Source organism: Pseudorasbora parva, chromosome 22 (assembly GCF_024679245.1).
Source record: "Pseudorasbora parva isolate DD20220531a chromosome 22, ASM2467924v1, whole genome shotgun sequence".
NCBI lineage: Eukaryota > Metazoa > Chordata > Actinopteri > Cypriniformes > Gobionidae > Pseudorasbora > Pseudorasbora parva.
This window is the reverse complement of record NC_090193.1, coordinates 17,618,211-17,642,428: the sequence shown is the minus strand read 5'-3', so window position 1 is coordinate 17,642,428 and position 24,218 is coordinate 17,618,211. Positions and strand designations below refer to the sequence as shown.

The 24,218-nt window shown below is 38.1% G+C and overlaps 2 protein-coding genes across 4 annotated transcripts in view; one reads left to right on the top strand and one right to left on the bottom strand.

Annotated features, from left to right (window-relative positions):
- myom2a (myomesin 2a) overlaps window positions 1–13,526 on the top strand; it is a 30,071-nt gene extending 16,545 nt beyond the window's left edge. For 2 of the 3 annotated variants that reach the window (XM_067431843.1, XM_067431841.1), the window contains exons 14-39: window positions 1,336–1,463; window positions 1,865–2,048; window positions 2,211–2,228; window positions 2,488–2,662; window positions 2,760–2,881; window positions 4,263–4,280; window positions 4,640–4,827; window positions 4,952–5,078; window positions 5,909–6,087; window positions 6,197–6,311; window positions 6,621–6,780; window positions 7,077–7,183; window positions 7,267–7,311; window positions 7,421–7,557; window positions 8,279–8,423; window positions 8,521–8,580; window positions 8,701–8,768; window positions 8,861–8,974; window positions 9,073–9,160; window positions 10,091–10,129; window positions 10,251–10,356; window positions 10,942–11,105; window positions 11,444–11,480; window positions 11,560–11,582; window positions 12,388–12,443; window positions 12,612–13,526. In XM_067431843.1, coding sequence (XP_067287944.1) covers window positions 1,336–1,463; window positions 1,865–2,048; window positions 2,211–2,228; window positions 2,488–2,662; window positions 2,760–2,881; window positions 4,263–4,280; window positions 4,640–4,827; window positions 4,952–5,078; window positions 5,909–6,087; window positions 6,197–6,311; window positions 6,621–6,780; window positions 7,077–7,183; window positions 7,267–7,311; window positions 7,421–7,557; window positions 8,279–8,423; window positions 8,521–8,580; window positions 8,701–8,768; window positions 8,861–8,974; window positions 9,073–9,160; window positions 10,091–10,129; window positions 10,251–10,356; window positions 10,942–11,105; window positions 11,444–11,480; window positions 11,560–11,582; window positions 12,388–12,443; window positions 12,612–13,109 — 3,101 coding nt within the window. In that variant the 3' untranslated portion in view covers window positions 13,110–13,526. The remainder of the gene's footprint in view (window positions 1–1,335; window positions 1,464–1,864; window positions 2,049–2,210; window positions 2,229–2,487; window positions 2,663–2,759; window positions 2,882–4,262; window positions 4,281–4,639; window positions 4,828–4,951; window positions 5,079–5,908; window positions 6,088–6,196; window positions 6,312–6,620; window positions 6,781–7,076; window positions 7,184–7,266; window positions 7,312–7,420; window positions 7,558–8,278; window positions 8,424–8,520; window positions 8,581–8,700; window positions 8,769–8,860; window positions 8,975–9,072; window positions 9,161–10,090; window positions 10,130–10,250; window positions 10,357–10,941; window positions 11,106–11,443; window positions 11,481–11,559; window positions 11,583–12,387; window positions 12,444–12,611) is intronic. The other variant, XM_067431842.1, reaches the window with a different exon arrangement.
- Window positions 13,527–14,524: 998 nt separating this feature from the next.
- lgsn (lengsin, lens protein with glutamine synthetase domain) lies at window positions 14,525–19,075 on the bottom strand. The gene is made up of 3 exons (XM_067431846.1): window positions 17,930–19,075; window positions 17,643–17,809; window positions 14,525–16,146 (listed from the first exon to the last, which is right to left on the bottom strand). The coding sequence occupies exons 1-3, from the start codon at window positions 18,630–18,632 to the stop codon at window positions 14,959–14,961; spliced, it is 2,058 nt and encodes a 685-aa protein (XP_067287947.1). The 5' UTR covers window positions 18,633–19,075; the 3' UTR covers window positions 14,525–14,958.
- Between the last annotated feature and the right edge of the window lie 5,143 nt (window positions 19,076–24,218).

Here is a 24,218-nt window from a genome sequence, read left to right as displayed (position 1 = left end):
TTTAAGCAGAACATCTCAAATGGAGATTGCTGAAATGTAGCTTTCTGTATTACACTGTTTCATGTAACTTGTTTATTGGTGTTTTCAGATCATCCGCGCGTGCATATGGTTGCCAGATTGGACATGTTTAGGTAAACATCGGATAGTATGTGTTCTGCTCACAAAAGCTCTGTTTGGGGGATTTTAATGGCTGAAATCTGGCAACCGCAAGCATGCGAGAAAGAGCTCTGATGATCTGATGATTCAGATGATCTGAAAACACCAATAAACAAGTAAGCTGCATTTTAGCAATCTCCATTTGAGATTTTCTGCTTAAAGTGTCATTCAGTCGGTCTTTGTAAAAAAAATATGGACGTAGTGTCCGTGACGTCACCCATATGATTCTGATAAGCCGTTCTGAAGCTTAAAGTAGGGTTGAGCTGGGCGTCGCCATCAAGCTAGCGCGTCATCGCGTGTCACTCCAGGATAACAGAAAATGGGCAAAAGGGCGGGACGTGGGCGGAGCTTAGGTGATGCAATAACTATTGACTATAGATGGCGGATAAATGGCTATCAACGTGCCACTCAATGTAACCACGCCCTTAATTATGCAGAACTTTAAGGCTTTATACAACGTAAATGAATAAGTTGTAAAAAAAATTCACCCCCCTCACAGTTGCCATGAAGGTCAAAATTAGCCGTATAGGCCAAAACTACATTTTGTACCAGGCTGTAAGCATGTTTTTAACATGATTTTAAAGTTGGGCATTTTAACATGGGGCTCAATGAGATTCTGCTCCCTTCTGGAGCCTGTCCCTAGTGGTCAGTCGATGAATTGCAGTTAGCATTACTTCCGTATTGGCTTCAAGAGAGATCGCGGGAGGTAGCCGCTTGGTCAGCTTTGCGTGCCGCTTTGCTGAACAGCTGAACTGCTGTGCTGTGAGCTGTTAGCTGCTGAAATAAGCCAATCAGAGCAGAGCTCAACATTAATATTCATGACTCTTCCAAATAAGGCAAACACAGAGCATTACATCCTAGGGACAATTTCTAGGGTTGTAAATGGACCTGTAAAACTGTATCTGGACAATTTTTGCCCTTAAATAAGCCACATACCCTTTATGTAGATATCAGAGAATAATTGAACATATTGTTTCAACTCATTGTAGGGCACCTTTAAAGGAAATGCTACTTCACACCTGTAAAGATATTTTGTAAAAAAGTAATCTGATTACATAACTCAAGTTATTTAATGCTCTACCCCCAACACTGGTTACTAACACACTGTAAAAAAGAGTGTAAATAGATGATGTTAAAAGCATTTTGTATAAATAAATAATCTGATTTATTCCTGTTTAGTGTATGTTACAATACCAGGTCCACCCACCAATGTGCATGCTACAGAAATAAACAAAACATACATTGTTCTGAGCTGGACACCACCTAGCCCTCGCGGACGGGCACCTGTGTGGTACCTCGTTGAGAAGGTGTGTGTGTGTGTGTGTGCGCGCGCATATTTTTATATGTGTAAAAAAGTACATTTTTCTGATTATAATATATTAAATAATAATAATAAATAATGTTAATTTGCAATAGTGTAAAATCTTAAATGTTTTAAGAATACTCATGATGCTAGATTTAAATTATTCATTACTTAGTCAAGAAAAAAAGAAACCTGTTGTAATGTTTAGGATTTTATATTTAAAATTCTATTAACTAATGTATATTACTTTTGTTAATAACAAGAATTATATAGAATTTTTATTGTAAAATGTAATTGTTCTGTGCTAGTCATTATATTTTGTAAAAAGATTGTGTATCCCATAATTCATGGGTTTTAAGTGGAAACTCTCCTCATAATGGTCATCTATGACTCTCCACGGCTTAGTGTGTAGGTGACAGTCATGTCTGGCAGAGAGTCAACACTGCGGTCCAGCTACGATCCCCCCGTTACCCTGTTTATGATATGGAGGACCAGAAATCTTACCGTTTCCGCGTAATCACTGTCAACAAGTATGGCTCAAGTGAGCCGTCAGAGCCCACAGCACCCATCCAAAAGGTGGACCCTTATGGTAAGAAGGCTCTTATTATCAAACTGCAACTTAACAGACCTGCTGTTCTTGTTGTCTAACTCTCGGATGGCAACATTTGTTAAATAAGCTGTCCAAAAAGTCGTTACGATGATGATTCTACAAATGCTGCTTGTGTAACTACTTCCATACTGTATTTTGCAGGTATTGTTCTGAACATTGGTATGTATGTTTATGCTTCCAGAGCCGTCTGCTCTGCTAAAAGGAAATCACTTCTCACTAAAAGTCTCAAATATTACTATGATCTTAAATGGTGTCCCCTCCACTTTGTTGTTTGGCTCACATTTGCTGTGTTTTAGTTTCACCTCTACATCCGTCCACCATAACATGTTCACTTTCAGCACGGCAGACTTCCACTTCCTATTAAATCTCATCTCTATTTAAACTTTTTGTTTTTTAATTGTCTGTATGGTTTGTGCAGGTGTCCCCTCTGCTCCGGGACAGGTGATTGCTTCCAGAAACACCAAAACGTCTGCTTTTGTGCAGTGGGAGGTTCCAAAACATGCCAACAACCTGATGGGTTACTATATAGATGCCTCTGTGATCGGCTCTAAGGCCTGGTTCCCTTGTAACCACAGACCTTACAAACATAGCAGGTAAAATATGCACAACAAATTTACAGATTCATAACTTTGTCATCAAAGTTTTACTGTGTTTTCATTGCGCATATCTGTCTGGATTTACATTTGTCAGGTTTGTGGTCCATGGTTTGGTCCCAGGAGATACCTACGTGTTCCGTGTGCAAGCCGTGAATGCTTACGGATTGAGTGAAGAATCGCAGGAATCTGCTCCCCTCTTCATTGATGCTGCACTTTGTACGTACACAACTGACTTCTATAGCAAAGTCTCTGTAATGGCTTTATAAAAACAGTGATAAAAGGTATTGAAAGTCAAGATAAGACAATTCATTAACTAAAATTGTGATTATTATAATTGTTTATCTGAAAGGAATTCATTGCACACTAAATATTCTGTTACCCTGGCCAGAATACAACATTGGTCTTGTTTTATACTGAAACCTACTGGCGATGATGTATTAACATGCAAAAACGTTTCAAACTTTTTTATATATACACTATATTGCCAAAAGTTTACACTCCCTTGAACTTTTAATGACATCCCATTCTTAATCTGTAAGGCTTAATACAGAGTTTATGCAGCTGTAACAGCTTCAACTCTTTGGGAAGGTTTTCTACAAGGAGTGTGTTTATGGGAATTTTTGACCATTCTTTTATAAGCGCATTTGTAAGATTAGGCACTGATGTTGGAAAGAAGGCCTGACTCACAGTCTTTGCTCTAATTCATCCTAAAGGTGTTCTATAGGGTTGAGGTCAGAACTCTGTACAGGCCAGTCAAGTTCCTCCATACCAAACTGGCTCATCCATGTCTTTATGAACCGTTCTTTGTGCACTGGTGCGCAGTCATGTTGGAACAGGAAGGGGCTATCTCCAAACTGTTCCCACAATGTTGGGAGCGTAAAATTTGTCCAAAATGTCTTGGTATGCAGAAGCATTAAGTAATCATTTCACTGGAACTAAGGGGCCAAGCCCAAACCCTTGAAAAACAACCATAACCCCCCTCCAGCAAACTTTACACTTGGCACAATGCAGTCAAGAAAGTACTGTCGTAAGGCTTGGATGCAGCTTCTCAGTCTTGGAAACCCATTCCATGAAGCTCTCATTGTACTGTTCTTGAGCTAATCTGAAGGCCACACCAAGTGGCCTGTATGCCTCAAAGTGAGCACTGTGTGCCTCTGCATGTGCCGACCCCACTCTGTAATTTTATGTGGTCTACCTGAGTTGCTGTTGTTCCCAATTGCTTCCACTTTGTTATAAAACAATTTTTTTTTCCTTTGGGTGGGGTGGGGTGGGGGGGATAAGTAAAATACTTTTAGCAATATAGTGTGTATGTGTATCTCTCTCTCTCTCTCTCTCTCTCTCTCTCTCTCTCTCTCTCTCTCTCTCTCTCTCTCTCTCTCTCTCTCTATAAATATATATATATATATATATATATATATATATATATATATATATATATATATATATATATATATATACATCCTTTGTTTTCTTTTTGTTTTAGGGACTGAACTATTTTTACATGTAAAAAGTATTTTGCGCATTTAGTAGATACATGAAATCTTAGAAACCTGAAACCATGCAATGGGTGTAAAATTTCACCTGTTATCTTATACAGTGGGTGCAGTGGAGTATGGTATGTATTCAATATATTTAATTTATAAAGTAATTTAACACATCAACTCCTGATATTTATACACCAGCCTAATAAAGTCAGCTCTTTTTTACCCCATATATAGTAAAATCATTGAAATGTGAGACACACAATATAAGCACGTTAAAAGTTAATTTATGTATGCTAACCATAGCCAATCACTCTAACAATATCACTGTATCTAAGTGATTCTGCTGTCACTGTAAATGTTTTTAATCACTGCACCTGATCATTGTTTATTCCACAATGGCTCTTCCACAGCTCCAGTCACTCACACTATATTTGATCTTAAAGATCTTTTTTTTCCCACTGAATGATTTTTCTCTCTGTCCCACGATCAGCTACTCCCTCTGCCCCATACGGCATCAGCCTGCTGAACTGTAATGGATCCTCCATGACCCTGGCCTGGAAACGCCCCAAAAACACAGGCGGCTCTAAGATCAAGTCTTACTACCTAGACAAGCGAGAGGCAGAATCGGTTGATTGGAAGGAGGTTAGCCCGTATCCGTCTGTCCACAGGACCTTCACGGTACGCTCTACATTAATATATTTCTTATTTGTGTACTTTATACAAGAACTTTAGGTCAGAACTCTGTACAGGCCAGTCAAGTTCCTCCATACCAAAATGCATACATTTGCTGTGTGTTTATCAGGTGGAGAATCTGACTGCAGGCGTTTTCTATGAGTTCAAGGTTCAGGCTCTTAACTTGGCCGGAGTTGGCCTGCCATCTGAGCCCAGCAAAGCTTTTGCCTGTGAAGCCTGGACAATGGCTGAGCCTGGTCAGTACCTGTTTACTCCACTGTACTACTGTCAGTTAATATTCATCAGTATTACTGATTTAACTGCACTGACACTATCAGAAGAGAAACTGAATTCAGCTGAATCATGATACTATTATGATACAGCTGATTTACAGCAGAATTTAAACTTGTCTCATATTTAAAGACGTTTGCATCATTAATGCTTGTATTGTGTAGCTGCTTTGAAACTATTTCTATTGTACAATCCCAAAGCCAGAAATCTACGGACATTTTGTAAAATGCAATAAAATCAAGAATCTGACACACACACACACACACACGTTTGTTTTAGTAAATTGTGGGGATATTCCATAGACGTAATGTTTTTATACCGTACAAACCGTATTTTCTATCGCCCTACACTAGCCCTTAATCTACCCGTCACAGGAAACATTCTGCATTTTTCCTTAAAACAAAACAAATTCTGTTTGTTTTATAAGCCTTTAGAAAAATGAGGACTTTTGTGTCTTCACAAAAACACACACATGCACACAGGTTTTAAACCTTTGATATATATCACATATAAGATTATTTTATTCAATTTTTTTATATAAATATGAGTTGTTTTAAAGCTATTGAGTGATCATTGAAAAACTTTTGTCAGCCATATTCTCAAATGTCAGGGTGGCACAACTGCAAAAAAAATATTTTATAATGAATTGATTATAACTATTTGGTTGTACCTTCTGACATTAAAAAAAACCTTTGAAATGTTATTTCACAACTAAAACTTTAAACATTGTTCATGACTCAAACATATGCAATACATCAGTTTTGAAACAAAGCTTAACTCTTCTCTTTATCATCAGGCCCAGCATATGACATCAGTTTCTGGGAGGTGCGTGATAGCTCCATACTGGTGCAGTGGAGGGCCCCTGTGTACACCGGAGAAAGTCCCATCACTGGCTACTTTGTGGACATGGCTAAGAAGGGCTCATCAGATTTTGTCACTGTGAATGCTGAGCCAGTTAGTCATTGTTACCTGAAGGTATGAAACGGAACAAATTTTGTTGCAAAAGGGCCTCTCAATTTAAGAAGTGGCACAGAAAATAAATAAATGTGATTCAGTATTCAGATGTTTATACACTGATATGTAGGTGACTGCACTTGAGACTGGAGCGTCATATGTGTTCAGAGTGCGGGCCGTGAATGCTAATGGTGTTGGAAAAGCCTCTGATCTGTCCGATCCCGTATGTGCAAAAGCACTGCCAGGTAACAACCATTCTTTAACATGCAGCATATTGTTCCAAGTATTTAGGGGCTTTTTTCACTGGAGGAACATTTTCATAATTCTTATAACTATTGACAGAAGTACCCTCTTTTTGGGAATGGTTTTAGTTATAGAAACGCCTTTTGCTGGAACTTAATTAGCTCCTACTTCAGAATAGGGTATAACCCAGCACAATAGGAACTACCAGTGATGTAAATGAATTGGCTGAACACGTGCCATTTTAAAAAGCTGTGTAAGCATATACTTACTCGCTCTTTATTTTATAATTTTCTGTTATTTTGTTGACTAAGGTACAAAGGAGATTGTGTGTGGTGTGGATGAAGTGACCGGAGACATTTTCCTGAACTTTGAGGCTTGTGAAGTTTCTGAAACCTCTAAGTTCAGTTGGTCAAAGTCCTACAAAGAAATCACAGAGTCAAGCAGGGTCTCCATCGCGTCCTCTGGAAGACAGTATGTCTGATCTATTTGAATTTGTTTCCAATTTTATTCAACCCAGTCTCATGATAATTTACACGTAATGAACAAGTTGGCAATTTCATTCAGTCTGACTCGTATGAATATGAAAACGTGTGATTTGAAGTTAAAACGTTACCACGAAGGTGAGATTGAATGAATTTATAACCAATTCTTCAAATCTTAAAATACTTAGGAATTGACATGAGGCTGATGTTGCATTTGTGTAGCATCATATTGAACTTCTGTAGCAAATTGGTTTAAATTAACAAGCTGCAATGTTTTCCGTTAAGCTCAAAGCTGACATTTGTAAACCCTGAAAACGAGGATCTGGGCATCTACTCTGTCACAGTGACCGATACCGAGGGAGTTTCCTCCAGTTACTCTGTCAATGAGGAAGGTCAGAGATGAGGGTGTAAATATGTCCTTTATTAACTTCTAAAGATTAAGTTCTATGAATGTGATACTGGTTTTCTTTTACAGAGCTCAAAAAAATGCTTGATCTGAGCTACAACATCAAACATCCTAGTGAGTTGCCTGTTCATGAATGTTTCTGATGGCCATTTGATGAGAATCTTGAGTGTCTGAGAATGATTTGGTGTTTAAAAGGATTACCTTTTGTTCCCTTTTTTATCAGCTGTTCCACTGAAGACAGAGCTGAACTATGAGATTCTGGAGAAGGGCCATGTGCGTTTCTGGGTCCAGGCTCTGAAGTTGTCCTCCTCTGTTAACTACAGGTTCATCGTCAACGATAAAGCCGTCACGAGTGCTGAGGTACAGCTCAACACTTCACTGCTTCAGGATCACTCAGAAGACAAACAGCAGCTTTTTCCACACACACACAAAGTTACTTTAGGAAAATAAAATAAAAAGAAATTACCCAGTTAATGTTGTTGTTGTGTACTAATGCATTTACAAATAATTAACATAATTACATAGTTATTTATTATTGTTGATGAAGTTTATGGAAAAATATTATTATTACCATTACAATATTATTATTATTATTTATTTTTTGTTATTATTATATACAGATAATAACACATTAACAAATAATCATAACAATTACCCAGTTGTTATTATTATCATTATCATTGTTGTTATAATTATTTACTAATACATTTACAAATATGAAGCAAATTAGCCACAGCTCGTTATTTATTTATTATAATAATAATACATTTACAAACAATCAATAAAATGACCCAGTTGTTGTTATCATTGTTGTTGTTTACTAAAAAATACAAATATTAACATTAGCCGCAGCCAGTTATTATTTATTGTTTATTATTTTTGTGAGCATTGTTATTGTTTTTGTTTTTTTACAAAATATGAATACATTTACAAATAATTAACAAAATTACCCTATTATTATTATTATTTTTATATTATTATTATTGTTGTTATTATTGTTGTTGTTGTCGTTGTCATTGTTTTAGTCCCCTTTAAACCCCTTGATAAAAGTATATTTAACATGATTTTACTGTGTGTTTAGGGTTGCAAAATCAGCCATGATGTTTCCTCTGGAATCATCCAGATGACTGTTGAGCACTTCACCAAAGCCAATGAAGGCACTTACACCATTCAGATCTACGATGGCAAGGCCAAAAGCCAAAGCTCACTGGTTCTTGTGGGAGACGGTAAGGGCTTAACAGTGTCCAGTCACAGAGCAGTTATGGGCTTTCTATAAGTATAAATCCTCTGTAAGCAAATTTTCTATGTATTTTTTAATTTTAGCATTCAAAGTTGCTCTGAAAGAGGCTGAGTTCCAGAGAAAAGAGCACATCAGAAAACAAGGTGTGGAGCTACAGAAATACCAAACAAATGACAAACTTGTACTCCCATATTCTCAGTATCTTTTGCACTTTGTGGTCAGTTTTCATTTATTAATCCAAAACATTTTTTTGGTTCTCTCAGGCCCTCACTTCTCAGAATACCTGTCTTTCCATGTGACAGACGACTGCACAGTGATGCTCGTCTGCAAAGTAAATGCAACACAACAATTAAAAGACTGTTAAACGTTGATATTAGCATTTATATGGATGTCTCATATCCTTGTCACATTATCACACTGTAGCTGGCCAATGTGAAGAAAGAGACAACATTTACCTGGTTTAAAGAAGAAGAAGAAATTACTGTTGACGTTCCACCCAACCCAATGTCTGGAACTTGCTCTCTTCCAATCCCCATGGTATGATCACCAGCACTCAGAAGATCAATCAGTTTAGAGCGTCGTACATCAAACTATTTAGTTACATTGTTTGTATTTAAACTATTTTGGTCTAACAGTTCTCCAGGAAAGACCAGGGAATTTACAAAGCTGTACTGGGTGATGACCGTGGAAAGGACACCTCAGTCTATGACATTTCTGGAAAAGGTATTTTATGTGGTGTGTGTGTGTGTGTGTGTGTGTGTGTGTGTGTGTGTGTGTGTGTGTGTGTGTGTGTGTGTGTGTGTGTGTGTGTGTGTGTGTGTGTGTGTGTGTGTGTGTGTGTGTGTGTGTGTGTGTGTGTGTGTGTGTTTGTTTTTGTGAAATATCAGGACACGTGTATAATGACATGGGTATGACATAGGTATTACAAGGAGAGGGTGAAATATGAGGACATTGGCCATGTCCCCACTTTTCAAAATGCTTATAAATACAGAATGAGTTTTTTTTTGAGAAAGTAAAAATGCAGAATGTTTCCTGTGATGGATAGGTAGGGGCATAGAAAATACGGTTTGTACTGTATAAAAACCATTATGCCTTGAACAGCTTATTATTCAGCAAGGATGCATTAAAGTTACTGTAAAGATGTATAATGTTTGGGGGGAAAAAATATGATATAAAATTATTCCTGCATCCAACAGTTTGTTAACACCTTACCATCTAATCTACCCTGACATTAATATGTGACCTTGTTAGGAGATGACCTTGTATGTGACCTTGTATCAACGATATTCGCTTCACCTGTGACTGCTCATAATTTTTTGGCTCATCAATGTATATTGAAATAATATTTCACAATATTGCTGTTTCAATTGTATTTGATCAAATATAATGATCAAATACTAGCCATAATGTTTTGGCTCATCAATGTATATTGAAGTAGAAAATAATATTTCACAGTATTGCTGTTTTAACTGTATTTGATCAAATATAAGGATTAAATAAAGGCAGCTTTAAGAGCCTTGAGTGAACATGAGAGACCGCAATCTTTTGAACGGTATATGGTCTGTGTATATAAAGGCACAATATATTATATATGAATCATGTTTAAACACTAAGTGTTATGTTAGATAATTATTTTTTTATTATTTTTGCCAGTGTTTGAGGATATCATCAATGCCATCGCCAGTATTGCTGGTAGGTTGGAAAATTTTATGAAAATGTAACCTGAATTTTTCCAAATTTTCTATTAGTTTAACACATTCTACTTAAAATCTATTGAAGTATAGTATTACAATTATATTGTGTTTCACGACAGGTTCCTCTGCCTCTGAGTTGGTTCTTCAGTGCACACCAGAGGGTATCAGACTGCAATGCTACATGACATACTACACAGAGGAGATGAAAACCAGCTGGTTTCATAGGTACAGCCACGTGAATAGATATTTAAACACTAAATATCTGGTCACCCCGACTGAGTCTGGTTTCTCCCGAGGTTTATTTTTCTCCATCATGCCCTGATGGAGTTTTGGTTCCTTGCCACTGTCAGCTTTGGCTTGGCTTGCTCAGTTGGGGACACTAAAACTATAACACTAAATGTATGATCTAAGTTATTCAACTAAATATACAAATAAACATAATTAAATTGGTCTTATTTAATTCTATAAACTATAATATTAATCTGCCAAGATTGATGTTATCAGCTTATTTTCATTTATCATAGAGCGACACTGTTTTCTCCAGAACGACTGTATAGCCAAATCAGATTTTGTTGCAATATTGTCCTGTTTGACACTGTGAAGCTGCTTTGGAACAATTGTCATTGTAAAAGCGCTATATAAATTATGTTGATTGATTGATTGATTGATTGATTGATTGATTGATTGATTGATTGATTGATTAATAGAGACCATCCATCTGTTAATGTTGAAATGAAATGATGATGAAAATCTTGTGTTCAGTGGGTTAAGGCCAATTTAAGTGACTTTCTTTTGATGTTTTGGCTTTAGAGACAGTAAGATCTCCTCCTCAGAGAAAATGAGAATTGGAGGCACATCTGAGATGGCATGGATGCAGATCTGTGAGCCCACAGATAAGGAAAAGGGTCATTATACCATTGAGATTCATGATGGGGAAAAGCCACACTCTCGCACCTTTGACCTTTCTGGACAAGGTCAGTGGAGACAGAACTGCTAATTGCTATAGGGCCAGAATTTAATTCGATCAAATTTCGTTTTTTGTACTAAAATATATTAAAAGTGCAATTCATACTTATACTTGAATGCACATTTATTTTCCATGATTAGGCATAAAGCCAGGGTAAAATATGGAAGAGTAATGAAACTGTTCTGATATGATAACTTGGAAAAAAAGGCCTTTTGTACCATTGCTATTACCCTTTTTTCATATCAGAACAGTTATGACGATTTTCTTCCTTTCTTTATTATGGAAACAATTATTTGTCATGGATTCTGTAACATGTTACTTCTTGCGTTTCCTCCCTTCTAACAGCATACACTGATGCCTATGCAGAATTCCAAAGACTCAAGTAAGAAAATTACTTAAATTCATTCTCTATTTTTAAGAATCAGCTCAAAACACACTCATATTTTCTCTTCTTTCATCAGAGCTGCTGCTTTTGCTGAGAAGAGTGAGTATTTCTGAAAACCGGTCAAATGCAACATTAATAAGTGTCTAATCCTAGCCTGACAAGCCAGACCCACATCAAGATGTTTGGTCTGGAAACTCACCATTGACAGGGCTCAATCCGAGGGGCGGGATAAACGGTTGTTTTTCAAACTCCCTCTGCACGCGATAGGATAGCGCTACAACCAACCAGAGCAACGTGAAGCGCAGCTCGTTGATAGATTAAACATTCGCCTTATCCAGTCGGCTAAACTCCGAACACATCTTCCCTTCTTAAGAATGACTTCAGTGCCGTTCTTTGTTATTTTCTCAGAGAAAAGCTTAACTCCAAGTCTTCCAGAGTCGCAGTCAAAGCTGATTCAAAAGACCGCCGTTTGCCAGTTTCTGTGTTTACTAGAAGCACGCAAGCTATGTTACTATGCTATCACTATGTTAAGCCCCACCCACCGACTCTATACACAGTGTGATTGGCCCGACCAGAGTTTGGCGTTTACAGCTCAGAAGGGTATTGAGAGTTGCTAGACGAAACTCGCGGCAAATTAGATTTGCTGCCGCTAGGGTGCGTCTAGATTTCTAGGCTAGTCGAATCTGGGATTCATGCATACTTGAACTCAGGCAGTATAATAGAGCGTAAAGCTTTGTACAATGAAAATAATCTCATTAAATCAGATTTTAGAACCATGACCTACATTTTCATACAAGTGGAAGTATCCTATTTATTATAAAATGGACATTATTTTTGTTTTACTCAAAACTGTAAGTTGGAAATGGTGTTAAGATGTGTTAAATTAACTATTTGACCTCTGTAGACCGTGGCCGAGTGGTAGGTGGCCTGCCAGATGTTGTCACCATTATGGAGAAGAAGGTAGTATTTCCTTTACTTTTCCCATGTTCACTGGAACTACACTTGATGTTTCCTTTTAATACATTTCTAATAAGTGAACTGTGTTGTCATAAAGTGTTCATTTTTATATATTTTATGGACTAATTCACAGTTCATGTGCACATCATTTGTGACCTCTCTCCTCTACAGAGCTTGAGTCTAACTTGCACAGTGTGGGGCGATCCCAGCCCAGAGGTCACCTGGTTTAAGAATGAGCAGGAAGTTCTGTCTGACGACCGTTACAAGATCACCTTCGAGGGCGGCAAGTTTGCCAGCCTCACTATCAAGTGCGTTTACGTGGAAGATTCTGGAAAGTACAGCATCAACGTGCGAAACAAGTACGGAGGTGAATTCGTGGAGATCACAGTGAGCGTCTACAAACAAGGCGAAGAGATCCCTGAGCCCAAACTGGGACAGATGTCCAAGCCAGCCGCTGCCCCCAAGCCAGCTACACCCGCTCCACAGTCCGTGAAGACCCCGACTCCTCAAACTCCTACACCCTCCATAAAGTCCCCCACCCCTACTCCACCTCCATCTGTGAAGTCTCCTACTCCAACTCCAGCTCCTAAATCCCCCACCCCACCAAGATCCATGAGATCCCCCACCCCGCCAAGATCCGTGCGGTCTCCTACCCCTACTAAGAAGTAACTAGTAAACTATGGCTCATAGAACCTGAAGATACGTGAAGATAGAGTTGATGTATAGTGTTTCAATTCAAGTCTGTTTTAGTTTGCTGCAGTGGTCTACAAATCAGGATCTGTCACTGGCACAATTGCGAGGTTAAATATACTTGTAATAAAATATGTGAGGGAAGAGTCCTATAAGATCAGCTTCAGACTCCAATGTACCAGTTCATCTCTGAAATAGAAACAAAATAATAGGAAAATTGTGTTTTATGTGTTGCTTTCGCAGCTAAAAGATAATGAAGTTTAAATAAAGTGCTGTTGGGCCAGTCAAAAATCATCACAAAGGCCACCGCTGTCTTATCCGTCTTTATTCTGTACCCTCAAATGCTTTTTGGTGCCAATAAAAATCAGCCGCCTCCTCTGGAGTGGATCTTCAGTAGTCTGAGTTGGATTTTGTCTTTTTGTTTATTTTTTAAGTTCATTCGATTCTGTTTTTGGACAATCTATACATTAGTGCTTGACTAGTTAACCTCAGGATTATAAAGGTCAAATTCAGCTGTGTGTGCTAACCAAACTAGACACATTGTACCAGGGGTGTCCAATTCTGCCCCTGGAGGGCCAAGGCTGCAGCTGAAAGCTTAGGCAGCTGACTTATTGCCTTGCTGTCATATCAAGCAATGACTTTGCAGGCAGCGTTGGTGCATAAAGGTAACTCACCAAAATGAAATTGGACAGATTTCTGAGGCTGTGTAACGATTTCATGTCTACAATTAAACAGAGTGAGCTAATGACTAAGCAAATACCTATTACTACATCACTAACTAACATCAAATGTAGAAAAGGTTGTTCAAAAATATATATTTACACAAAAACTGATTTTTGTTTTTTTACCTCAACTGTAACGGAGTATAAAGCACAGGATTCTTACAGGAAGTGATTAGTTACTGTAATGTCATTCAATCCTATTTTGGAGAGAGTAATTTGTACAGTAATCTAATAACACTATTGAAGATGTACTAATGAGTAACTAGTAATTAATTACTTTTTTAGAGTAACTTATCCAACACTGCAGGCAACAAAGGATACATCTACTGTCTTTAAAAATCCATCGGATGAATGTCTCTCAGTAGACAGGATGTGACACGAGCAGGCATTGTTGCCTTCCTTCTTATATCCTTCCTGCATTGACGGCATATTTCAGCTTTCGGACACAATTGTTGACTAATAACGTTTTTTGTAGGCGTTTTGGCCATTCATTTACATGACAATGTCAACAAATGCCAGAAAATGCAACTTTTGAAAAAAAAACTTTTGAAAACGATACTGAAATATATATATGTTTGACACAAAAGTCTGCAGAGGTGTAATTGTGCTGATTTTTGTGTAATTGATTTACAGCCTTGTAGATGCATGACGTAATGTGTAATGTGAGTTAAATATATATTGTGTGTTACCTCTATCCTCTTGATTACAAAGTAATCAAATATTAATTAATTTAAAATCGCCCTCTACAGGTCGTTCTCCAAAAATTAGCATATGTGATAAAAGTTTATTATTTTCCATAATATAATGATAAAAATTAAACTTTCATATATTTTAGATTCATTGCACACCAACTGAAATATTTTAGGTCTTTTATTGTTTTAATATTGATGATTTTGGCATACAGCTCATGAAAACCCAAAATTCCTGTCTCAAAAAGCATAGAGCCTTAGCATATTTCATCCGTGCGCGGTAGATACCAGTCATTTGTATGATTTTATTTTTAAATCTTTTTACCAAGAGCGGTATTATTTGTCCTCAATACCAAATCAGATGGTCATGTATTTTGTCTGTTTCAAATTCACAAAATCATTCACCAAATTCAAAAGTTAAATAAAATACTCAAGTCCCTTGTTCTTGTCGGCATCCTGCTCTTGGGTCTCAATCTCAACATGCTTCATGGCAATAAAATACTGCACGAAAGGCTCTCCCAATGCACCACGAATCACACTGTCCTCTGACAGAGCCTGTAAAGCATCATCCAGTTTAACAGGGATGGGGAATTGTTTCTGCTGAACTGGCGGTCTGCTCAGAACCTGTTCGGCATTGAGATTACGTCTAATACCGTCCAGTCCTGCTGCAATTGTGGCCGCCAACACGATGTAAGGGTTGGCCATTGCCGAACCCAGCTTGTTATCGATGTGCATCTCCCGCCCACCATGAACCTTCACGTTAAAGGCACAGCTGTTGTCATTGCAGCCGCATGTGGCGTAAAGATGGTTCTTGGAATCTTTCTTCCCTTTGGAAAGCTGGTTTCGACAGCTGATCCCTGGAGCCAAGAGGCAGCTCAGAGCGGCTGAGTGCTGGAGAAGACCTGAGAGCCACTTCCTGCCGATCTCTGAAAGTTCCCCGTTGCCCGAGTGGAAGAGGCTTCTTCTGCCGCTGGCATCCCAAAGGCTATGGGAGAGTAATCCTGAATTGTGGAAATTTTCATCTGTGAAAAAGGTGGCGATATAGTCAAAATTCCTGGCCATTTCTTTGATTCCTGTGCGGAAGGTGAACGCGCTGTCTGCGGCATCGATTCCAAACTTGGGTTTGAAGCAAATCTCCATCTGTCCTGGTCCATTTGCAGATGAGAAGCTCTCAACATCAACTCCCATGTTGTACATCCCGCTGACTAGCTGCTGCAGGAAGGGGAGATCGTAGTTGCTCAACAGTGTGGTGGCAGGGAAGAACACAGCTTTGGGTCCCACTCGTTCAGGAGCCCCGAGGATACAGCACTCATACGTGAAAGATGAGTGAAGAGAGAATCCCATGCTCTGGAGCTGGCCAAGCATTTGCTTGGCTATGAGGCGGGGTGATGTTCGCAGGGGTACTCCTGTGATTGTGCAGGGGTCACAGATAAGACGAGCAGTCTCGTCCACCCAGGGGAGGATTTGGAATGTGGAGAGGTCAGGGACCAGGAGGACATCACTGCAGAAGTTGGCTGTGCTCTGATGATCAACTTCATTGACATTGGGGCTTAGGGTTAACTCCAGGTAGCTTCTCGGCATAGAGATGCCATATACAGCTTTTTCCTGTGGTGTCAATAATGATTCATATTTAGTACTTTTTCAGCATTTTCAAAAAGACTATACTTATTACAAAGAGTAACTAAAACAGTCAAACATATTATTAATGTTGCTGCTGTAAGCTACACTATATTGCCAAGAGTAATGGGACACCACTCCAAATCATTGAATTCGCAATCACTTACATGGCCACATGTATATAAAATCAAGCAGTGAATTCAAGTGTGGTACCGTGATAGGTTGCGACCTGTATCCATTCGTGAATCACGCTTCTCTGTCTGGCAATCCGATGGAGGAGTCTGGGTTTGGCGGTTGCCAAGACTGTGGTACTTGCCTGATTGCATTGTGCCAAATGTAAAGTGTGGTGGAGGTGGGATTATGGTTTGGGGTTGTTTTTCAGGGGTTGGGTTTGGCCCCTTAGTTCCAGTGAAAGAAACTTTTAATGCTTCAGCCTACCGAGGCATTTTGAACAATTTCATGCTCGCAAATTTGTGGAAACAGTTTGGGGATGTCCCCTTCCTGTTCCAACATGCCAAACAAGCAAAGTCCATAAAAACATGAATGAGTGAGTTTGGTGTGGAGGGACTTGACTGACCTGTACAGTCCTGACCTCATCAACATCAGTGCCTGGCCTCACAAATGCACTTCTAGAAGAATGGTCAAAAAATTTCTAAGCCAGAAGACCTTCCCAGAAGAGTTGAAGCTGTTAGAGCTGCAAAGGGTGGGCCAACTCCATATTAAACCCGAGGGATTAGGAATGGGATGTCATTAAAGTTCATATGAATGTAAAGGCAGACATCCTAAAACTTTGGCAATATAGTGTATGTTAGCCATCTTGCTTACCCCTTAACCACATTCTCAACCACACAAAACTTCCAAAACCCAAGACATTTTAGCAAACCAAATCTCAATAAACCCAAATGTGCAAAATGATAGATGGCAGAGAGGTGCCTCCTAGTTTTCTTATCGGCTAACATGTGAGGGTCATGTTCAATTTAAATTGTTTTGATTTTTACAAAGGCTATGGCTTTCACAGAAATGTATGTTTGTTATGACAGTTATTTCATTGATATCTGTCAGGTAGGACACTGCAAATGTATTTCTGAATATTTTTGAGTATATTTTGCCATATTACAGTAAAATTAAGACATTTCAAAACTATTTTACATTTTGTCGAATTGGTGTCAAATGATTTCATTCATGTGGACCTAAAAATCATATATTTTCATATCAATCACATCATACATATTCATACAAAATTGCCACTTTGTAAAATACTTACATTTTCTCATGAGATTATTGACTAACATTACAAAAACATGCTAGTGCATCATAATAAAATACACTTATATTCAAGATATAATGTATTAAAAGCTTTGATCCCTTATGCAAAGTTAATCTGTTTAACTGCAAAAAAGTAAACAATAGAAAAACAACAGCAGCTTAAGGTTATACCATCACATACTAAAACACTTAATCAATAAGGCATTTAAAAGATTTACGTGAAAGAAGCGAGCCGGAACTGTCTTGGATCGGGCTACGCCATGAAGATCAGTGGCCTCAAAGCGAACAAAGCTTATGTTTTCCCGGGCAATTTTCTGTTTAATGCTCTCAACGTCAGAAATGAAGCTTTGGGATGCAAAAGAGTGTGCTTGTGAGTTATCTTGATCTGTTGGGAATATAAAATGTTTGACAGAGAAGTTAAAGATGTAAAAGTTCAAATAAATTAGTTAAACTGAGATGACCATAAATCTTTTTCAGAGAAGATGACCCAAAGGCACATACTGACCTGAATGTGATGTGCCAGCTTTACCCCAGTGGGATGTCTCAACAGTGGGGGAACTCACGCCAGAGGACCTGCCTGGAGGTCCATCGGTCCTCGAAGACCCGCCTGAATCCAAGCTCGAGTTTCCTTCCCTCAGTCTGGGTGCTCTCCTAGCTTCTGAAATGGGCTTGAAGGTGCTGAAACTCTTAGAAGGCACATGGTCTGGCTTACAGTCCACTCTCTGACCAGGAGGGTAGCTCCTTCTTTCATCTTGCCCCTTTGCACTCAGTAGGGAGCTCTCACGCAACACATTTTTTAGTTCGTCCATTGTTTGCTTGGGGACGCCACCCTCACTAGTTGGCAGGTAATATTGCATATTCTCCCTTCTCCATCCATACCTGTTGGCGTAGTCATCCTCTCTCTCGAGACCCTGGTACTGCAAATGGGACTCACTGGAAATGGAGGGGCAACGATGCGGAGGGCCAATGGAAATAAGGATGGGGTCATTTGTGGGGCCTGGAATCGGTACGTTAGATTGTACTATGGGTACAGATGTCCCTTTTCTGTCCCAGTTAGAGGAGGATAGATTCTTCTCTCTTAGATCTGCACCCTTCTTTCCTGCACTCATATTTCCTCCATCCACTTGGTCTGGAATTTTCTCCTGAAGATAAAATGTATGGCTTTCAGACTGAATATAACTCACAGCAATACAATAACACATAATCATAGAGCACCAAATTATGACTCATCTTTACTCAATAAAAAATATAAGCAAAAAGAACAAATAACTGCAAAGATTTTGTTTTACCATATCTTTGGATTCCTCTGATTCTTGCATTATGCTCAGTTTTTTATGTGAATGTCTGGAAAGTCATAACCAAATCGAAGTGGCTCACACAACTGACCTACAGAGACTGAAACAAACCAATCGGCTCCCTTTCTCCCCAACCAAATGCATGAACCGCCCAGTCTGTTCAGTCCCACTCATCCATTGTGAGCTTTTGCACATCAGCTGTTTTCAACAGCCCACAACACATTATTCATCAAATCTCTAGAAAGATGCAGTTGTTTGACTAAAAGGTTATTTAACAAAATTCCAAAGCCATTGTTTATAATGTGACCATAAATTAACATATGCATTTATTTAAGCGCTGTTAATAAATAAATAAAAGGCACATTTCAAAGATGACAACCAATAAAGAGGCATTTTATTCTAGAAAATTATTAGAGTAACTGATAAATAAACCAAGTCTTTGAAAAGGTCAAATTAAAATGATCACCCATTGTCAGTATTAACCAAGGGGGTAATCTAGCACTCGGAAAGCGTACCACCCACAGGGGCGGCCATTGCTAACCAAGCCATCACCTGCTGTTAGCATCCCATTGACTCCCATTCAGTTTTGCGTCACTTTGACAGTTAATAACTTTACATCTGAGGCGTTTAAAGACTCCATTTCTCCATTGTTTATTTCTAAAGAAACATGACAGTGTATTGGACAACGGCTCCATTACCTTGTATCTTACACTATCGCCCCATAGACGCTGTTTTTGTAAAAAAAAATAGGCTAACGATAGCGTAATAACCAACGCGGCTCTGTTGCACAGTAGAGAGATTATAGACAGAAGGAGACACTCAGAAGCAATCTTTTACTGTCTATCAGACAGTCAGGGGGACGTGGAGACATAAAGTCCGATAAAGTCAAAGGAGAAGAATGGGGAGAAGCCGATAGTGAGCGAAAAAACAACGGGACAAAACATTTAAACAACATGATTTAGATTTCACTCTGCACAACCACTAGAAGACTTACAACTGTCAGACAGGTTTCTTACGTCACATCTACTTCGTCAAGCTCAGTCTGAGCCTGCGCAGTACGCTCAGCCATCAGGAAGTGAGGGCTTCTAATTGACTTCATTTTCCGCCGTTGAAGTCTATGGGGTCGCTGTGTCCATTTCTTTTACTGACTATGGTATTAACGAAGATCACCCTATTGATCTTGAAGAAAAGACATAAATATGTGGGTCCTAATCTTGTATTTTATAGTAAGCACCTTAGCTGTAGTTAAATATTGTAAATATATTGAACCTGGATGTGTTTATGTAAAAATCAGTTGTAGTTTGGACTGCTCTCAAATTAAAAACTGCTAATAGCTCCTTTGCGATTATTTGCTTGTGCTTTTTTTAATTAGTATTTTAGCACTTCCGGTTGCATCATCTTAAAGTCAATGGGCCCTATTTTAACTATCATGGTCTGAAGCTCATGCACTTAGGGCATGTCCAAATCCACTTTTGCTAGTTTAACGACAGAAAAAGTGGTCGGCGCGCCATGCACATGGTCCAAAAGGGTTGTCCCTGTACTCTTAATGAGTCATGGTTGTGTTTTGGTCGGAAAGTGCAACCCAAGTCTCATCTCCCATTCCCTTAAAAGTCCTCATGAAATCAAAATTGACCCTATTTACTTTGTTAGCACATATTAAAAGTCTTAAAGGCCTGTACACACCCGGACGAAAATCACCAGCTCTTTTCGCCAGCGTTTTTCTGCACATCTTGAGTGTTCACACCCCAGCGATTTTCACGTAAAAATGCACATTCAGTAGATGGTTATTATTTATAATTATTAATAATAATATTTTTAATATTATTATAACGCTCCAGGTACACAAGGTGGAGCTGCGAAACTTTACACCTCTGACACTTGCTTGTCACAGAAGAAGAAGAGAGACAGTATTTACGTTTTAACACGCTGACGGCGGGTCAAACAATAAATACGAACCCAAGCCGGGTTTTTTTTAAATGCCTGCCGTTTTTCGCGTTGGTGTGCACAGTCACATTGGTGCCCTTTGTTTAGTCCCGAGCATTAAACGTCAGTGAGAAACAACTGAAAATTGGTCTTTAGGGTGAACAATTAATCAGTGCAAGTTAATACCAAGCCTGCAGTCTCCCTCTCAGATACTGAAGCTTTCGCGCCTCGATCGCCACCCATTTGCGGTTGAAACAATGGCGGCCCTGGACGTTAAGATGATAATTGCGTCAGGCTGAAACTATCAAAGAACACTTCCGTCGTGCCTGGCAGAAAACCTTCAACTTCCTGATAACACATGTAAGCCTACATCTCGGAGACGTCTATTTGATGTGTGTGTGTTGATATCTGGAAGGCGTATGTTTTTTAGCATTTCCTCATCTGCAATACATTTATAGGACGTTTCCTGTTAGATGTCAAATAGATGTTTAGTAAATGTTTTTTTATATTTTTTTTATATTTTATTACATGTTGAATAAAAGTATTATTAATCATTTTATTATTATAAATTATAACAAATACAGGATGCTTAGAATGTTAAAATACTCTACTTAACAATAAACTTTATTTTGTAATGTTATTTTATGAAAAATATTACTTTTAATAATTATTATTGTATTTAAATTGTAGGATATGTTTATCATCCTGGGTCCTAGTATGAGGACATTATATTTTAGTGAATTTCTCTGACACCATAGCCTACACTTTAGGCTACAGTTTTAAGTCTGTATTTTCACTTTCAGGGATTTTCAGAGATACCATTTGTTTTGAGGTTTTGCCAGGACAACAACTTCTCCTTGGCCTTTAAAAATAACTGAATGATCAAATTTAACACTTTTTTTGAAAAATGATATTTTGTAATTATCATTTAAATCCGACTAATTTTCAAATTGTTTGTTCAACATCTCAGGGAAATTATGGGCTTTTGATTCTAATTAAAATGTAACTTTCTGTAACAAAACACCATGTTTATAATACACTTTAGGAGACACAACAAGTGAATAGGGAAAGAAATTACACATTTAGTTTCTGAAAATTAATTTAGCCTATTAGGCCTACTCCCATTATTATTTTTTCATTAGGCTATATGTTGCTCCAAGAACACATTAATATGCTATGCACATTAGATACAGTGTATGTAGACGTTGCATTGAAAAACCCATGTGTAGCTATTGCATAAAGTAAAATGGTATATAAATGAATTCCCCCACATGGAAAGAACCTATATAAACATATATGTTTTAATATAGGATTTGATATAGGTTTTTAATATATGTGACATATATAAAATTGGCCGTTTTCCTATATTATATGTACATATATGCACATATATGTATATATATGCACATATATGCACTTATATGTGTGCATATATGCACCTATATGTTCACCTACACTGTAAAAAAATTAATTACAGTATATTAATGTTAATTATAATTTATTAAACTGTGGAAAAACGGATCAATTATGTTAAATTACACATAAAACATCAAATTTTCAATCAAATTTATTTTACAAACCTGCTGTCCATCTACAGTAATTTACTTTTAAAATATATGTTTTCTATGTACAATAACTAAGATATTATTTATAAAAATGCAGTAAGCACATCAATTCAAAAACATGTTTGCATATTTACAGTATTTATATTTATTTGAACAGAACCACTCACAACTTCAACCTCTAAATTAAGAAGGCCTACTTGTACATAAATAGCAACCTTTACAGCCAATTTCTGTTAAATTTACAAAATATTGTACAGAAACTGCACATTTACATTATTAGTCATTTTACATAACACATATGTCAAGTTACTTCTGTTGTAGGAAATACAAGCTTAGTATATAATTTAGAATATGCAAAAATATCTACATTAAAAGACAATTATCTTTCTATTTTTATACTGTCACATTGCAGTTATTATTTTACACATGTACAATTAAATTTTATCCAAAGCAACTTACAAATGAAGAGTATGGAAGCAGCAATAAGTGCAGTGACAATTTTTAGTTAGTCTAGCAGTTTTGTTAAACAGAAAAGAGCTAGTTTTAATGGGTCATGTGTTCACAAAAGAATGCATCTTTAGTGGTCTCCTGAAAATGGCTGGAGTTAGTCAGGTTATTCCACCAGCATGGAACAGTCCAGATAAAGGTCTGTGAAAGTGATTTTGTGCCTCTTTGGGATGGCACCACAATGCGCCATTTGCCTTCACAGCGCAAGTCTTCACAGTGCATCAGCAAACACTGATGCCAGTGGCTGGAACATGAGCTTGGATGAGTTGTGTAGCATGTTTCGATAGGAATGGCCTGATCATCCCAATGCTGTACAAGGAAAATCTAAAGATCGGGCAGTTCTAGCAATGTGGTCTGTGAAGATTAACTGATCAGTTATAACACAAAGGTAGGGCTGGCTGAAACCACGAGCACTTCCGTCTTGGCGAGGTTGAGTTGAAGGTAAAGGTCATCCAGGTGAAGGTCGGAAATTTTCCATCAAGCAGGCTGAGATGCGAGCAGCTACCGGCTGATCATCCGCTGGAATGAAGGGTAGAGAGATGTGTCAGGATAACAGTGATAGGAAAAGCCATGTTTCTGAATTATTCTAGTTGCAATTATAACAAAATACTATTCAAAACAGCTGCATGATAAGATGCAAACAAAGAATTTGTTGAATGAGAGGAACAGTGCCCTTATTCCACACCTGCAATGCTCGCCTGCTGTAGACCTCCAGTCTTTCCACAGGACCTGAAATCACACAAAAAAGCATAAAAAAATAATACAAATAAAAAAAATAGGACTATTACATTAATTAAAACATGCCAGCATGTTTTACTGAGACCAAAAACCTCAACCTAATGTGATCTGGAAGACTTAACGTTATAGCTGCATCATATAACTCTAGGGGTGTAACGTAACTGTCCAATCATCTGGATCGATGATAATATAATATATTTTCATTTTTCCAGAGCTATATATATATATATATAGGCCTATAGTTAATCGATAACGTTAGTTCATTGTTTCAAAAGATATAATGACGGTAACATAACTACCACATACAACCTTTCAAACTTTATGAATAGCTAAGTTAATCTTTCTTGGTTAAACAGATGGAAAATTGAAAGAGGCCTGAACTGCTATAATTTTCAGTGTTTTACTCTCAACGCCAGTTATGTGACTGAACAACGATTAGAAATGTTAACAACAGCTTTAAAACAACCAACAACATCAGTGTGCAGCCACACGATATAAATATCATAGAATGAGACTCTTACCTCAGCCCAGTGATCGGTTGATATGATGGCCGCTGCTTGTCAATAGTCGCTGTAGTTGCCGAGACATTCTCGCTGAAATGGCGCGTTATTTTTCCTCACATAGTTCCGAGATCCTGCTCACGGCTGCTCAAATCCAGTTAATCTCACGACTCACTTCATTAGTGTAGCTTAGCCTAATATAAAATCAAATCACCCGCTCTAACATCACTGTAACGTTACCTCTCCGCAAACTGTTGTGGGCGTGA